At 39.7% G+C, this 16584-nt stretch overlaps 1 protein-coding gene across 5 annotated transcripts in view; it reads right to left on the bottom strand.

The window, feature by feature from the left end:
- The window catches only part of MYOM1 (myomesin 1), a 95533-nt gene that overhangs the window by 3172 nt on the left and 75777 nt on the right, over positions 1–16584 (bottom strand). For all 5 annotated transcript variants that reach the window (XM_060277896.2, XM_035125929.3, XM_035125931.3 and 2 more), the window contains 12 exons: positions 14971–15107; positions 14461–14605; positions 13230–13289; positions 11408–11475; positions 10344–10457; positions 10139–10226; positions 9021–9059; positions 8820–8925; positions 7401–7564; positions 6777–6813; positions 5987–6009; positions 3967–4022 (listed from right to left, as the gene is read on the bottom strand). In XM_060277896.2, the coding sequence (XP_060133879.2) occupies positions 3967–4022; positions 5987–6009; positions 6777–6813; positions 7401–7564; positions 8820–8925; positions 9021–9059; positions 10139–10226; positions 10344–10457; positions 11408–11475; positions 13230–13289; positions 14461–14605; positions 14971–15107 (1037 nt within the window). The remainder of the gene's footprint in view (positions 1–3966; positions 4023–5986; positions 6010–6776; positions 6814–7400; positions 7565–8819; positions 8926–9020; positions 9060–10138; positions 10227–10343; positions 10458–11407; positions 11476–13229; positions 13290–14460; positions 14606–14970; positions 15108–16584) is intronic.

Below are 16584 nucleotides of genomic sequence, written 5' to 3'. Positions count from 1 at the left end.
TGAACACTGTTTAGTGGTGTACCATTTGAAGCTCCCTCATATAAGGAGAAATAAGAACAAAGGTTCATAGGTGGAGTCAACAGTTGGCAAGGCAACAACCCAGCATGGTTAATCCTTTCCAAATTATAGGAATAAAGTAATGCTAACTTAACAGAAGCTTTATTCGTCATATTTACAGCACAATTTGTTTTAATCTAAGTCACATTGCGTGTTCAATGGGGCGTAATTCCATGAAAATGTGTATAGGAATTGAAGTCTATCTTACAGGAATATGGGTGGTTTTTTTTTTGTATTTTCCTTCAATTTATTATTAATCAGACTGGTCACTTCTAAGGGTGCTTAAACCAGGGATCAGTAAGATGGATTGGCTGGCATATAAAGGTTTGCTTCCATGTATGGCATGCATTTAAAGTCTGGAATAAATCATTCCATGTGATGACCATAGCTCCACTAAATACTAATAATACAGGCTATATATTTTTGAATGCCTATATCAGTGCTTACATTATATAATGATGATGTATACAGAGCATTTAGGGAAAAAATGATTTTGGCCAAGGGAGAAAAAAATCTGAAGTATAGCTGAAATTTGGAAAAGGCAGCATCTCAACCTGAGTTTTTCACAGGACAGGAAAAAATGTGTTTCCAATTTTCTTGCTGCATAAAAGCTCCCTGTCTGTAGTCTTGAATGCCAAATGTCAGGCTGAAGTGAATTTTTATTACCCACTTACACAGCACTGAGAACACTGTTTCATTATGTAAGTGCTAGCATAACCAGAGCACAGCTAGCAAAGTAATGCACCTATATAAAACTATACAATGCCAGCTATGAGATACACATCAGACAAGATGAGATGATAGCGTTTTTCCACTTTACTGCTGTAGAGCCAGAAAAATTCTCCATGAACTGATGGCAGCTAAGCTAGATGTGATACAGGAGACCAGTGACCAGAACATCTGACATGTATTTTCATATTAAAAGCATCAGAAGGAGAGAAGGTCGGACCTATAGTGCCCAGGGAGATGATCTAACTTTTCCTTCACTTATATTACCCCATGAATGGCTATTAACCATGGTAGGATAAATAAAGCATAAGGATTTTTTATTTATTCTCTACTTGTTTTTACTTTTAAAGTTTCATTAATATAGTCTGTTCACTTGTTTTCCATTGATTTTAGTGGAAGATCCAGCCATTCTTCTGCTGCCTGTAACTATGGTGTTTGGTTCATTCAAATTGCATGACATCCCATACCCCACTTATCTAGGCATCAGACCTGTCAAATTTCAGATATGCAGGATAGAGGGTCCTCATTCTATTCGCAATTTTAAAAGGTGCATAGACACAGCCACCCTAAATATCACCCTGTTTATATCCAAACTAAACAGAGCCTCCCAGTCTGTCAATTTCACTGATTTCCCCCTTTCTGTAGACTCCATCAATGCTAATCAATGCATCAATGCTAATCAAAGCAGTGAAAAGCAAATGTATGAATAAACGAACCAATTTTCAATTTTTATACTTTCAAGTTCTTATTTGAATAAAAATGAATGAACAAATATGGGAGTGGGGCTCACTCATTGCACTTTAAAAATGAATGGGTATCTGTAAAAGTTAGGAATGCCATACGTCCAGAATTTCAGGACATAGCCGGGATTTGTCTGCCAAAAGTGGAGCCCAGGTGGAATTTGTTTAAATGTCCGGGGAAAACCTGGGTGTATGGCAGAAGTGATGATTTTATTTGCTGATTTTCCTTAAAAAAAATAGCTAAAACAACAACTTCAGCAATCATAGTATAAGTTAACACAGGGAGGAAAATAACAAACTCTAAAATGCGCTTCTAATTGGGCATAATTTTTCTGCTGCTCATATAGGCCAAGAAATAACACTGGAAGCTCTCTTGGTGCTATGCATTTCCTAGGTTTCTGATGCAGTCTATATCTGAAAGGAAAAACGTAGTCTAGACACATATTCCATCATGTACATATTTTGACACATTCCAATCAACGGAAAAATACTTATGTTGCAAGAGGAAATATAATGATACACTCAGCAGTTTTTCTTCTGCTTTTCTCACCCTCCGCCAGGCTTCAACCTCATTTCCCACAGATCAGCAGCACTGGGCAAAGACTGGTGATAGGAAGCTAGTGTTGGTATATCTCATGAAAGGATTGAGGATGCAATGTTGAGTGGGCACATATCTTGAGGACAAAGCAGTTCATGTTACACTATTCCTTGCAGGGCAATTGAAGGGTAAATCTACTACTGGAATCACTGAGCCAAATATATGCTATACTCCTGTGAGGTGCCTTTTTATTACAGGTTAAACAGCATACAAGGGTACTAAGTTGTGCTTTGCCTTTTCACAAGTGTTCAGAATTGTTTATGGATTATAACTAGTATAATTTTGAATCAGGTGGCCAGAAGCAGTTGTTTGTAGATGACTGTTGGAAGCAAACCCAAGTTTATTGATATGATATTGTTATCCAGAATCTTAAAAATGTAATGCTTACATACGGCCATCTAAGTATTATTATTATTTTGAGAATAGATGAAATGAAACAAGATCATCAGCATATCTATTCTATCCCTTATTGTAAAATCCTATATAAAGCAGTTTATAGTTAACACCATTTGAACCAAAGCCTAATGTTAATAATTCTAGCATATTTAATTAAATGATAATGAGAAAATATTTCTCTTAAATTATTTTAACTCCATCACAGAGAGAAACCATCCTCCCACCCTTATTGGTTTTGCCACAGAATGAAAATCTTGGCTTGATTTTCAGTGGCAGAGATCCAAATCCCAGTTACACTAGGATACAAAGATTTATGTTAATTTAGGCCACAGTTTAAGTAGGGATGAATGTATAATTCTATTTCTGGTCCATATGCATTTCGGTTGAGTTTGTTCATAACTCTGTTCAGCTCCGTCACTGCATTTATCTTTCTTTTGAAAAATCTAAATAAAAATTGTGCTTAAATTATTATTTTATCACAATATTTAAATATATTACATATTTAAATATTTTATCTCACTGTATGCCATTTGCAAATATATTTTAATCCTAAAATACACATTTTAAATATATTTTGGTGTGTTTTTTTAGCCAAGTGCTGTACCACAAAACTTGAAGATATACAAAATCCTTATGATACGTACATTCCAATCCAAATCTTAGTCTGGGATGTTGATTAGGATTAGGTCAGTTTGCATAGAAATTTACTATCCAACTAAACAGTTCTGCTAAGTCCAAGCACTTTTGGCTGCACAATGGAGCTTCTCCTCCCTTTTCTTTCTCTGCACACCCTAGCAGAACTATTCATAGTCTTAAGCATACTTCTTTATAAGTACATTCCACTGAAATATGTGAAACATATTTCCAAGCAGATGTCTTTAGGACTAAGATCCTAATATTAGAATTGATATTAGCCACAAGCAGGCTTATCCAATGACTTTGAATTACTTTCCAGACTGTCTTTATGTCTCTCTTAAAAACATCTGAAGATCTGTGCCATCACACAGGAAGATTGCGCATGATTGGAAGAAGAGGGTTTGAACCACTGCAGTGGTGGATCTTGTGCATAAAGTATGAATTTCTAAAGAGTCAGTTATTCATAAGTCATCCGTTGAGTTGATTCATGCACCTTGAGCCCTACCATAAACATAAGCACACTGAAAGCCACTGAAATCAATGGGGTTAAGTAATCTTAGCTCTATGTTGGATTGTGGCCTGAACCTTGGCTGGCACCCACTTCAGTCTTCCATATCGTGCTTAACAAATGAGTGCTCCCTAAATACATAGTCTGGCTATCATTGTGAAATTTTGCACTGAGAGGATGAATGAAGAGTGCTGTTTCTTGATTAAAAGAAGCAAAGTTTTAGTATTCTGAAGCTCTCTCTTCTTTCAGAAGTAGAAAGTTACAGAACTGCCTCTTCAGAAGTTTCAATTAATTTACTGTACCTTGCCTTCCTGGATGGTGACAACGTCAGGCAGCCCTCCAAGCACCCGGGCACGATCTGAAAATACATTAGCACATTTTCCTTTGTTGTCTGCAAAACAATCTCTGCCCTAGATTTCAATTCCCCTCTAGTGCCTTTCTTTTATCTTGTACTTCTACAAGCTGCCAGTGATGAATGCAGACTGAGAACGATATTTGGTATTTCCAGCTTGCTTTGCTCAAAGTGAAAGCAATGTTAAATTTACTGGGGATGTCGCAGGGTTAATATTTGACTGCCAACCCCTGGCTCCATTAATGAAAGATGGACAGATGGCTCTTACAATGCCACAAGCTGAACAAGGAGGGTTCTCATCCGATGTGCCTAAATTTAAAAGCCAGTAATAGTGCAGGTAAAGGCTCAACAGGGACGCGGGTGGCGCTGTGGTCTAAACCACAGAGCCTAGGGCTTGCCAATCAGAAGGTTGGCAGTTCGAATCCCCGCGATGGGGTGAGCTCCCATTGCTTGGTCCCAGCTCCTGCCAACCTAGCAGTTCAAAAGCACGTCAAAGTGCAAGTAGATAAATAGGTACCACTCCGGCGGGAAGGTAAATGGCGTTCTGTGTGCTGCTCTGGTTCGCCAAAAGCGGCTTAGTCATGCTGGCCACATGACCCAGAAGCTGTCTGCAGACAAACACCGGCTCCCTCGGCCTATAGAGCGAGATGAGCGCACAACCCCCGAGTCGTCCACGACTGGACCTAATGGTCAGGACTACCTTTAACTTTACCTTTAAAGGCTCAACACATCACAGTTCTTGAAGTGCAAGCTGTTATGGTCATCCGCCACTGCTGGATTTCTTGACTTTTTGATAAAATGGGGCTTCTATCAAAAGCAGCAGGACCAAGTCCAGTTCTCAGGCTTTTCTTATTGGTCTTATAATAAATCTTAGCCTGTGCTCTCCTGTTCAGATGTTATGCATTTTCCAAGCCCTGCTTACAATCATAGGTATCTGTCTTATACTGAGGCAGACCATTAGTCTATCTATCCCGGTAATTTTCTACACTGGCAGTAGTTCTCCAGGGTTTCAGACAGGAATCTTTTCCCAGACCTACCTAAAGATGCCAAGGGTTGAACCTGGAACCTTTTTATGGAAACCACGTGCAACAGCCTCCTCTGCTAGCTGCTACTGTCAAGGGTGGGGAAGTGTATATTGCTGCAACACCATGACCATATTTAAGTTTTATTATGCATTATGAAGGAGAGAGAAATTGACATGAGTCTGCCACTTCGGGCTGACAAGTGATAACTTAGTGTGTAGTATACAGTAGTTATATCTTTTATTACACAGACAGTGATCATTTTGTGCGCATCCAACTGGTGCGTCAGCCAATGTGTGGGTCCTTTCGGACCTGGAAGAGGGCAGAATGGGGAGAGAAACAGGGGTGAAGTGGGATATAACAGGGACTTATGTGTGCTCCCCCAACATGCACAGGGGCCAGGTACACCCCATCCCCCCCCCACAAAATCGTCACCACCTATAATTTCACTGTAAGCTGTGCTAGGAACCCACTAAAGGGCAAAATATAAATACCATAAATAGATAAATGGCATCAAAGTAGAATTGCATTCAAAGGCACACACATAACAATACTGCTAGAAAAGTACAGTTGTGGGTGACAAACTGTTCCATTTTGTGGCTTGGCTACTTACAATGAATGCTGATTGATGGGCAATCAAGGCCAGCAAGGAATAAAAATCACCCCCATATGCTACGGTGCAGGCTAAGGGAAGCAGTTCTGCCATTCTTGCACATGGTAGGCAAGAAGCAGTCTCTATAGGGCTGCTAAAGTGGGGCAGTGCATGTGAGGGGAACACAGATAACTGCTTCATGACTAGTTCAGCCTGTCTGAATGCCTGCTTGTGATCAACCTGTATATTTCTAAACAGAAATACTCTCTTCAAAAGGAAACTGCATTGAAATTTCCTACTGGCAGTACTGCATCCTATTGATAGTCAAGACAGACACCAACTGACAGTCCACTTACTTTTCTCTGCAATAGCCAATGCTCTGAAATTGAAAAAGACCAAAAAAAGAAAAAAAGAGAAAAAAGCCATCCTCAGTTTCATTTGATGTTAAAAGTAAAAGCAGTTACTCTTTATATATTTTACATTACACACACACACTTGAACTAAATCTGTCTACAAATGATTCAATGCGATTTCTCATAACATATCAGCATAGTTTTAATGATGTTTTTATACATATCATGTAAACACTCATAACAGCACAGGACATAGATTTCTCTATCTCCTAATGCTGAAACTAGTCAGCCAATGGAAGAATCACTTATTTTTTTTAATGCTAACAGAAGCTGAGCAATGGCATAACTTTCTGGCAAAGATCCGGGGGGATTAAAGTTCACCAGAGTGCCATACCTTCTTCCTTAAGGAAGTCTAAGTTCCCAAGCTGGAGTCCAGGTCCTCAGCTCAACCCAGGACCTTTCCACAGCAACATTTGTCAGCCTTATATACCCCTGTACTTCTCTCCACCAGAACCTGACTTGCCAGTGGGTATAAAGTCCAGGCTGCTTCCTCCTCTCCTTCCACAGTGGGAAATCCTCTCAAACACCTGGGCTGCTGATGCTCTCTTCTCCCCCCACCTCCCCCATTGCTCTCTAAGTGGTCACGATGAGGCCACTGCACCTGTCACTTCTGGTCATGCTTACTTCTAGCAATGTTGTGGGTGCCAGCAGTGGCCATCTCTGAGCCCCACACTTTCTAAAACAGAACCCCCACTATCCTATTTAGATTGTATCTTCCATGAATTATACTTACTTTAACCTCTGGAATTCAGCAAAGGCTTCATCAAAGGCTTAAAAAAAGAGAACAGGATTAAGTTAATAGTTTTTTATAAATATTATTTGTTTGGTTATTTCTTCTTTTTTGAGTTTTCTTTGAATATGGTGGTTTGCTGACAGAAAACAAACCATGGCTACCCTTCTGGAATGGCTATGGATGTGACAAAGAAAAGAAAGACCATGGTGGAGCATTATGTGGAAATCAGGACACTGTTGTGTACTGTCCTTTATTAGTTTAATGATGCAAATTATTGTTGGCTCTTCCTTGGATTTCTCCTGCTGCTTTGAGTACCTCTGTAAGGAGGGGGGAAACACAATCCTTAAAAAAACACAACACTTATCAGCCATAAACTCCACTGCCCACTATGCTCTTGAGGTACTCCCAATGGGTCACTTACTAGTGAGACTCAGATTGTAGTCTGAAGCTCAAGTTGTGAGGAGCCCAGCAGGCCTATGAGCTCTAACTCTGCCTATTGGGAGTTACATTGAGAATCAGATAACCAGAAGAGTAAGAGCCATTGTTACTAGCACTCAGGATAATTTTTCTCAGTTTCTGCATTAAAAAATAGAAGGTATGATAAAGAAAAAGGAATCTATCTACCTTGCCCAGAAAGATCCACTGTCTTTGTGTGTCCAGTTTTGCCATCAAAGAGCTCCATTATATATCTTCCCTTGTCGTTGGGTGTTGGCTCATTGATTTGCAACCAGATTTGCTCCCCAGTAACACCAGTCTTAACTCTTTCTGTATACTTCATTTTAACATCACTGGGAAAAGAAGAACAAGGAAACCAACATGAGCAAGATGAGACACAAGTTTTAGATAAATTCTATTAAAGATAATGGCCTGTCAAAGTAACATTTCTGTGATACCGCTATTTTCTTTCACTAAGAGACAATGCCATATGCTTCAAAGGAGTTTCCCCCAATATGACTTCAAAGGATTGTCTTCAGTCTACAGCAGCTGTGCCTGTCAAACTTGAACCTCAACACCATATTCCCTTGCAGGAATATCAATGCTAAAGCAGGAGTTATGATGGAAGGTTAGCATTTAAACTATCACAGTGGTATTGACTGTGTACACTTAAAACTAACTGTGGGGTGCTAAAAGCTGCTCTACCTAACACAGGCTCTATCCAAGGCTCTCCTGCTTCATGTACCTCCTGGGTACTTTCTGGCCATTCAGAAAGCATCCACTGCTCATACAGTCAGCAAGCTCCCTATAAAAGGAAGGCACAGACCAGGTGTAGGGAACTGTTTTCAGCTGTTGTGCCAGATACCCCAAACCTTCAATACCTGCAGGTCATAAATTTTCAAGTTATCAGGTGATGTTTGCAGTTATCACATAATATGTAACTGGTAAGGGCATTGTGCAAGACCACAAGTTTACTTTCCCAAACCAACAACACAGTAAAAATTAGAAGAAGCAACCATTTGTGTACCTCTCTAAACAAGAACGGTGGTGCAGCTGAAGAAGACCCAGCACTAGCATTGCCCCCCAAATTTATTCTGTTGTTAATTTTATATCTTTAATAATGTGCTTTAATTCTTGTGGGAATGTGTTATGTTTGTGTGAGGCTTTGCAAATCATTTTTTGTTTTGTTAAAAGGTGTTTTAAAAGTCCAATAAATAAAACAAACAAATACATTAACCAGGTGTGACACTTTCTGAGGTACCAGTCCTAAGAATGCTTATTTGACTGCAAGTCCTATTGAGTTCAGAGGGAGGTATTTTGCTGCATAAACATGTATTGCGACATGCTGTTTCTGATCTCACCGAGGATCACTTGCTTGGCCTTTGGATCCCTGGAGTTGTCTGAGGTTGATCACATATCATCTGCATATCTGAGCCACAGGCACAGCACAGCACAGCATGTATACAAAAAAAAAAAATTGGTTGCATTAAGCTGATTCAAAGCCAGCATGGAGTTATGCAGCACTCTGGATGTGCCCTAAATTTAAATGTGTATAGAATGTTCCTGTTGAATGAGATCTTAATTACTGGCAAGAGCTCACCCACTTACTTGTGTGACCAGCTCACTCTCAGATCTTCCAAGTAGTAGCTAACAAATGAATATAATCTGATGCCTTCTTCTGTGCTCTGGATTTTCAGTTCTGTTGCAGATAAAGCTGAAAATATAACACATATTTTTGTAGTCTTACAGTCTTTCATGGAGTAGTACAAATGAGTCATTCATCAGGAGGGGGGGGAATTAAATACTCACCAATCACTTTGCATACTTCCGTCATCAAATCTGCAAAAGCTGTGGAAACAAATCCAGAGACTGAGACTAAGTGTTCCCAGATCAGACATGCCTGGTTGTAGCTGAATGCTGCCCTGAAGTTCCCTGGCTAATCTGGAGCATTCCTGCCAGTAGATTCCTGCAGGAAATCTGAGTTGCCTTTTAAAATGGGTTGCAAAGATTCTTAAGGAGTTTGCATGTTTCCTTCATGGTTTTAATGTCATGCTAAACCCCTTTGTTTCTGTTTCAAAAGAACATCCCTTTGTTAAAAAGACAGGTTTTGAAACTTGTGCAGTTTATACCCTACAGAGAAGTCTTCTTTAGGATTCACCTAACTACGTACGAAGTAATACAAGTGACTGCTTAGGGAAGCATCACTGGTGGATAGAGGAAGCAATATTTAAGCTGTGCCCCAACAGAGTATGGTGACATTGCCTCTTGTATCTTGCAATCCAAGATGTAAATAGGACCTTCTGCATGCAAAGGACCACAAAGCTATGTTCCTCCTGGGCATCCTTATGTAGTCCCTGAGGGTATCAAAACAGCTTAGGCTCCCCTTAGTTTCCTCCTAGAGACACAAATCACAATTGCAAAACAGAAAGGGTTCACTAACATGAAGTGAATTTAGAAAAGAGCTGGATAAAATAAACGATTAGTTTTAAAAAAGGAATTCCACAAACTGAACATTAAAGATCACCACCACCACCAGAGCTTTCTTTCAGCCTGATCTCACCAGAACTCAGTTCTAGAACCTCTCAGGTGGACGCCATTGCCATTATAAAAGAACAAGCGAGGTGTTCATGGTGAGTTCTGGCACCTCTTTTTCTAGAAAACAGCACTGATCACCATCATCTGGTTTTATACCACCCTTCCTTTCATAGAAACACAGTCCACTAAGGAACTACACTGAAATAATGGAGGACTGGGATGTGCAATCAGAAAACTCTTCTGGATTTTTTTTTAAACTGCTTTGCTGCTGATTCCTTGTGAAATTAAGGCCACAATCCTACACACAATTACTTGGAAATAAGTCAGATTGAATCCACAGGTGCTTATTTCCAAGTAAACAGAAACAGCACAATTTTACATGGTATTCTCACCTGTGTCCAGAAGCTTCAATATGCTCTTGTCCTTCCCTCTGTCATCTTTCAATATTACTTCATATATACCAGCATCTTTCTTAGAAAACTGTGAACAAAATAAAATCAAGCAGTGGAAACACAATTTCATCTCTGGAAGCACTGCCCATTTAGGAAATCTGCCACACCTGAAATGGCAACATCAAGGGAGAAGGGGGCCACTCACCTCTGTTATCAGCAGAGTACATACGCCATCCTTAAAGTCATGTTCTTCATCAACCATTATCTCTCTTTCATCTTTGTACCAAACAATGTGTGTTTCTTTCTTAATATTGGCTACCTAAAATGAAATAAAAGTATGCTAAAGTAGTTTCTTTTGTATAGAAAACATGCATCAAACAGCCTGCTTTGGGTAGCAAAACATGAATAAACCATGCAGAAAGTAGGTAAAGATTCTTCATACCATTTGTTCACTTGGTTCTTGGTCTTGAGGCCAAAAACATGCATCCTATATCTACTATCCACTATATATTTTGGAAACTTGTTTGTTGACTAAGTATTTGGACACCTCTTAAGACATCATAACCAAATTTGTAATGTGATTTCAAGGTACAGAGCAATATTTGCAAAGGCAATACAGTCAGAGGCGTAGCAAGCCCAGGTGGTACCCAGTGCAGAATTTTTTTTGTCACCCCCCACGCGGCTGTGGCGAAAAGTGAAAAACATGAATTGCAAAATAAATAGAGCTTACAGAACAAAACCGACTCCAGATATGAAATCAGCATTGAAAGAACATATAAGAACAGTTGAAAAATCTCATGCAACAGAAAAAAAAGTTTCCCAGGGGGGGGGCAAGTGTCACCCCCCCCCTCCAGGATGGCACCCGGGGCGACACGCCCCCATCGCTTCCCTTGCTAGGCCACTGAATACAGTGGTACCTTGGTTCTCAAATGGCTTAGTTGTTGAACAAATTGGCTCCCGAACGCCGCAAACCTGGAAGTAAGTGTTCTGTTTGCGAACGTTTTTTGGAATCCGATTATCTGTCGTGGCTTCCGCTCGAGTGCAGGAAACTCCTGCAGCCAATCGGAAGCCGCACCTTTTTGAACGGATTAAGTTCGAGAACCAAGGTACCACTGTACTGAATCTGTGATAGCGACAATTAGGTTTGTGATCAGTGTACAATCCTGGATTCTGTAAATGCACCCTGAGGCAGCTGACCACTAACAGATCTTGTGTTTGTGACTTGTGCTTCTTCTATCGCAAACTACCCAAACTGTAGCTGTTTCTTACCTTGCATTTCAGTAACACATTGCATTCAGGGGTAACTTCCCATCCCAGATACTCAACAAAATGTGGACCTGTTTGAAATGATATGCAAAATAAATCCCCTCAGAAATTATGACACAGACAGAATCAAATATTTTTTTCATACTGCTCTCTATTTTTTATATTCTCTAGATTTGTTGTTGTTGCGCTGCAAGAGCTGAGCACAAACAGCCCCTCAAAATTATTCACCCAATTTGCGGGAAGATGAAGTGTGGGGACCATTATACAGAAGTTCTGCTGGAGGAGGAGAAATTTTGGGGGGTGGGGCACACTGTGGCATTAGAAGCATCGAATCATAGAATCATAGAGTTGGAAGAGACCACAAGGGCCATCCAGTCCAACCCCCTGCCAAGCAGGAAACACCATCAAAGCATTCCTGACAGATGGCTGTCAAGCCTCTGCGTAAAGACCTCCAAAGAAGGAGACTCCACCACACTCCTTGGCAGCAAATTCCACTGTCAAACAGCTCTTACTGTCAGGAAGTTCTTCCTAATGTTTAGGTGGAATCTTCTTTCCTGTAGTTTGAATCCATTGCTCCATGTCCGCTTCTCTGGAGCAGCAGAAAACAACCTTTCTCCCTCCTCTATATGGCATCCTTAGAGTTAATAGAGCTTCTTTCTCTTCCCCTAAGGGTTTGTTGCTGCTGCCGCCACTATAAGTGGCAACTGTGCTGGCACTCTGGCCACCATTTTGTACCCTCCACAATAGGGATAGGAGGATCTGTCAGTTTCATTTCTTTCAGTTTCTCATTTTCCCAATCTTAAATTCTTCTTTTTTTCATATTTCTGCAGTGAGTTGTTTTTCTTTAAATCCTTATGGAAATTCTTTAGCATTCTAGTGCAAATTTCTCGTAATAAATACATTTTTTGTATGCAGTTTTGATTAATATTTTGCATGTATTCTTTTAATATAATAGATTTGGGTATGTTATTTTCACTAATAAGTTCATTTTTATACACATTTCACCTTAATATATGCAGTTTTGTAAAAAAAATGGCTGGAGACTGCATCAGAAACTTCAGTGGGAATTTTGAAGGATAGCTGTGTATCAGCTCTCCTATTGTTTCAGAAACTGCAAATTTGAAAGAGGCAGCTTTATCCTCCCCATCCCTACTTTACAGCTTCCTAGACATGGCAATGTAAAGGGTGAAAGCTGCTACCAGTAGCAATAAATAAACAAATGTTGAAGCATATTCAGGGAAAATTATGCAAAGTGGTCTTATTTTTTCCAAGGCAGGGGTGTGAAACTGCTGACCAGTCTGGTCCCTCCTTCTCCCACACTCCAGTGGGCCAACTTTGACAAACTGATGGAGTTGTCCACCTGCCAAGCACCTAACATCATTATGACATCAGGCAAGAACTTGAAAGGGGATTGCCGAACACCTTTGAAGGGCTAGCTGTCAGTGCCAATCAGCATTCAAAAGGGATGGCTCTCAGTACTGATCAGCTTATGAGCACTGAGAGCAATCTCTCTTGAAGTCCATTTGGCAAGTGGTTTGAATGCAAACCACCTGCGAACAGACTTCAAGGGGAAAGTTCTCAGTCATTCAGAGGGATGACTCTTGAAATCTAGTGGGTAAGAATATATATATATATATATATATATATATATATATATATATATATATATATATTCTTTATATTAATATAATATTAATACATTAAATAGCAATTGCCTTATTTAATGCCCTTTAAAAAACTTGCTCATTAAATTTTAGACATACAGAACTGAATTAAATCAGCTAAAATGTTTCAATAGTCTTCTCCTTTTTGTATGATGTCTTACCTTGCTTCCTGAACCACTCTTGCCTCTGGAATTCTGCTTCTTTCTGTAGTTTCTGGAACACTAGACATTTTTTTTAAATAAAGAGATTAAAATATAGCTACCTTTGAGAGACAGAAGATATGCACACCTAAGCAGGCTGTGACACACTTGCTGAATCATGAACTGGATGGGGGCAATTGATTTTTAATGGGATGTATATTCCAATATGGTAGAGCTAATTATGAGTAAATAACTTTTAAAAGCATGACTAGACCATAGAAGGGGATGGGAATGGGATGGTTTTGTTTCAAATTCAAAGGCAGTTTTTATGTTTGTAGAAAAAAGAAGTGGACCAATCTTACGTCTGTCTTAAAAAAGCAGGCTGGCACCCTGCACGATCCTGCCCCATTTTGAGCACTGACTGACCAGAGTAGGATGAGGGCGATATGATATTGTATAGTAGTTTTTAAATATTATTCACAACAAATGCTGAACTAGTCTACTCACAATGTTGTTATCACAGCTGACCTGTATAGTCCTCACCACTATTTAAATTTGACATGTGGTAAATAACTGAGCCACACAAATTCTTATAGGTTTTTCACTTAAACAATACAAAAAACCCAACAATACCTGGGAATAACAGTACTGGTTTGAGGTGAGAATCACGGAGCATGACATTGTAAGTTGCACACTACAGGTGCCAAGTACCGGTACATGTTAAATAGCGATATGAATTCATTCACAGGGGGGTGCATTTTGTTTCTGTCAATCCCATTTTTAGTATAAACTTAAATAATTACTTGCAACAGTAAATATAGATTTTATGCAGTCACTGGTGATGACAGCATGCTTTGGAAACTCCCTTAAGTTTCAACATAGTTTGCTGTATGCCTTCAACAGCTCCTGTTCAGAAAACAAAAGTTTCACTGGGAGGGAGGAACTAGTTATGTATTTATTTGGCTCCTAGCCTAGAACACTTTTTTCTTGAGGTTTTCTATAGGGTTTTCTCTGCAAAATTCTACTCCTGCAACACATGTTCCATATTAATCAGTTTGCAGCGCTTCTGCAGTTTCATGATTTACTGTCTGAAACATAACACTCTCCACTGTACAATTAAAACATTAAATGAAGTTTACAAAAAGTACAATTAGCATACAAGTCTAGTTTCTGATTAAAGAATATTAACCTTCTACAAATGTATGTTAAACCACACTACCAAATTCTAAAAAGGCATATTAGAAACTCTTACCGTCACCAATAAGAACAAGACTGGACTGATTGGTTGCTTTGCCATCCTGAATTTGAAAAGTATAGGTGCCTTCATCCACATCTTCAAGTCTATCCATAACCATTTCAATCATACCAGAAGTGTGGTCAACTTTCATCTTGTATTTCTTCAAGAGCAAACATAAAAGTGAGCAGAAAAGTCATCTTCCAATCTCCCAAAATATCATGTTTTCAAAGCCTCCTGGATGATTTCTTGGAAACAACCCCACAATGTTAAAGTACATACAGACATATGTAATGTTAAGTGGTAAGTTTGCAGCTGAATATAACCATCTCTCCCTCTCCCCCCCAAAGTCTGTCCTGGGTTTTCACTCAAACCACACCCCAGAGTAGATTTGGGGAGTGTGTGGGGTGCATGGGGGGCGGTAGGATGTGGTGGGAGTTCTGTGGTGTGAGCAGAAATCCTTTTGCTAACAGAAGGAGTGCATTGGATAACACCCTGTTACAGAAGCAGTTAGTTCCAACCACTTACCTCTCCATTAACAATTTCCTTGTCATTAAATACAAAGTTGACTTTACCATGAGGAGACAACTTCTCAGCCTGCATCCAGAACCGCACCTGTCCCTTCTCCAGAATTTCAACTGCCAATTCAGACTTAAGGGGGACAACTGCAGCAAAGAATTAGAGCTTCAATGGATGTTTTTGGTGTGTTCACAAGCACTGACTTTATCCACTAGTCCCTGGACAAATTTCCTCCATTGTTAATCTCTGGCTTAGTCTATCTTTCTTTTTTTCTAAATGATGGAAGCTTGTAATCCACACAGGTAGATGTTTCAAAGCTTGTGTTATTCATGTAGAATAACATGAACGCAGATAAACTAACTACAATGAATCTTTTTGTATTGTTATCCTTGCAATATTTTTTCTGTCCCCCTGTAATACTTTCTCTGACATGAAGGTTTGCTTGTGTGAACATTAAAGTTATTGCCAAGATCCTACATGAATTATGATGAACAAGTTCACATGAGTAGGATGGCAGGTGGTAAACTATTACTAACCAGCCATACATTGGGGGGGGGGGAATTCTGCTTAATTTCCTTCTCCCTCTTACCCCAATTGAATGTAGAGTATTGATGGAGAAATGCATGTCTGCAGTTACTGTCCCTGCTTATTAGCCTACAGGCATACATTCTCAATGTGCACAGACACATGACATTGCACACACAACCAGGGCAAAGTTTGCCATTGCTCCCCTCTATACATTGATTATGTGCACACAGGATTAAATGAACTGTTCTGCTGTCATTTCTCCTCATAACAATTTTGCTGAGTTTTCTTTCACAGAGCTTTCCTCGACAATATTTCCCCCTGATAAAAATGTCAGAACCTAGGGTTTATTGGGCGCCCTTATCAATATTCTAGCTATATATGCAGGTGCCAGATAGTTATTAATACACAATCCCAAGAACAAATGTCAATTGCTCTCTATCTGTTTCTTTCTAATGCCCCATAGCCTTGGAAACATTTAAGATATGCTTAATTTCCTTCTGATATGCATCCATTTTAACCTACAAGGTCATCTACTTAATACTTAGCGAAGAAATTATGGCATAAATGAGAGTAACCAAGTTTAAAACTTAATAGGTAATATTACTGGGGGGGGGGTGGCGGCAATTTTTTTAGTGAGAGACAGGAAGAATTTTATTCTGCAGAAGTAGTATCAAGTAAACAGATGAGGTCCCCAAATTTAGATTCTACTTGGCATCCTATCTCCGTGGAAACCAGGCAGCAAAAGCTGGGGAATCTGCCATAGCCCTGCAACAAAAGAACCCAAGATGCTAGGGATGTAGGACACTGGCAGATCATTATCTCATTTTGTTTGCCCTTCCTTGTGATCCTTTAGACTGGAACACAGACCAGCAAGGCAACTGCATCTTAATTTGTGGCCTGTTTTTGAATAAGTCAATAAGCAGGGTCCATGAGCCAGAAGGAGAGATGAGGGAAGCTTCAAGAAACAGGCACTGAAATGCCCCTGTGAAAAAGCTATTTATTTTTACAACACCTGAAGGTGAATAGAAGGAGGCAACCCTATGACCTTGCATAACATCTAAACCCAGGCCCTCCAAGTGTTCCTATTTTCCAGGT

This window comes from Zootoca vivipara, chromosome 8 (genome assembly GCF_965207765.1).
Source record: "Zootoca vivipara chromosome 8, rZooViv2.hap1.1, whole genome shotgun sequence".
Taxonomy (NCBI): Eukaryota; Metazoa; Chordata; class Lepidosauria; order Squamata; family Lacertidae; genus Zootoca; species Zootoca vivipara.
This window is presented reverse-complemented; position numbering and strand designations above follow the sequence as displayed.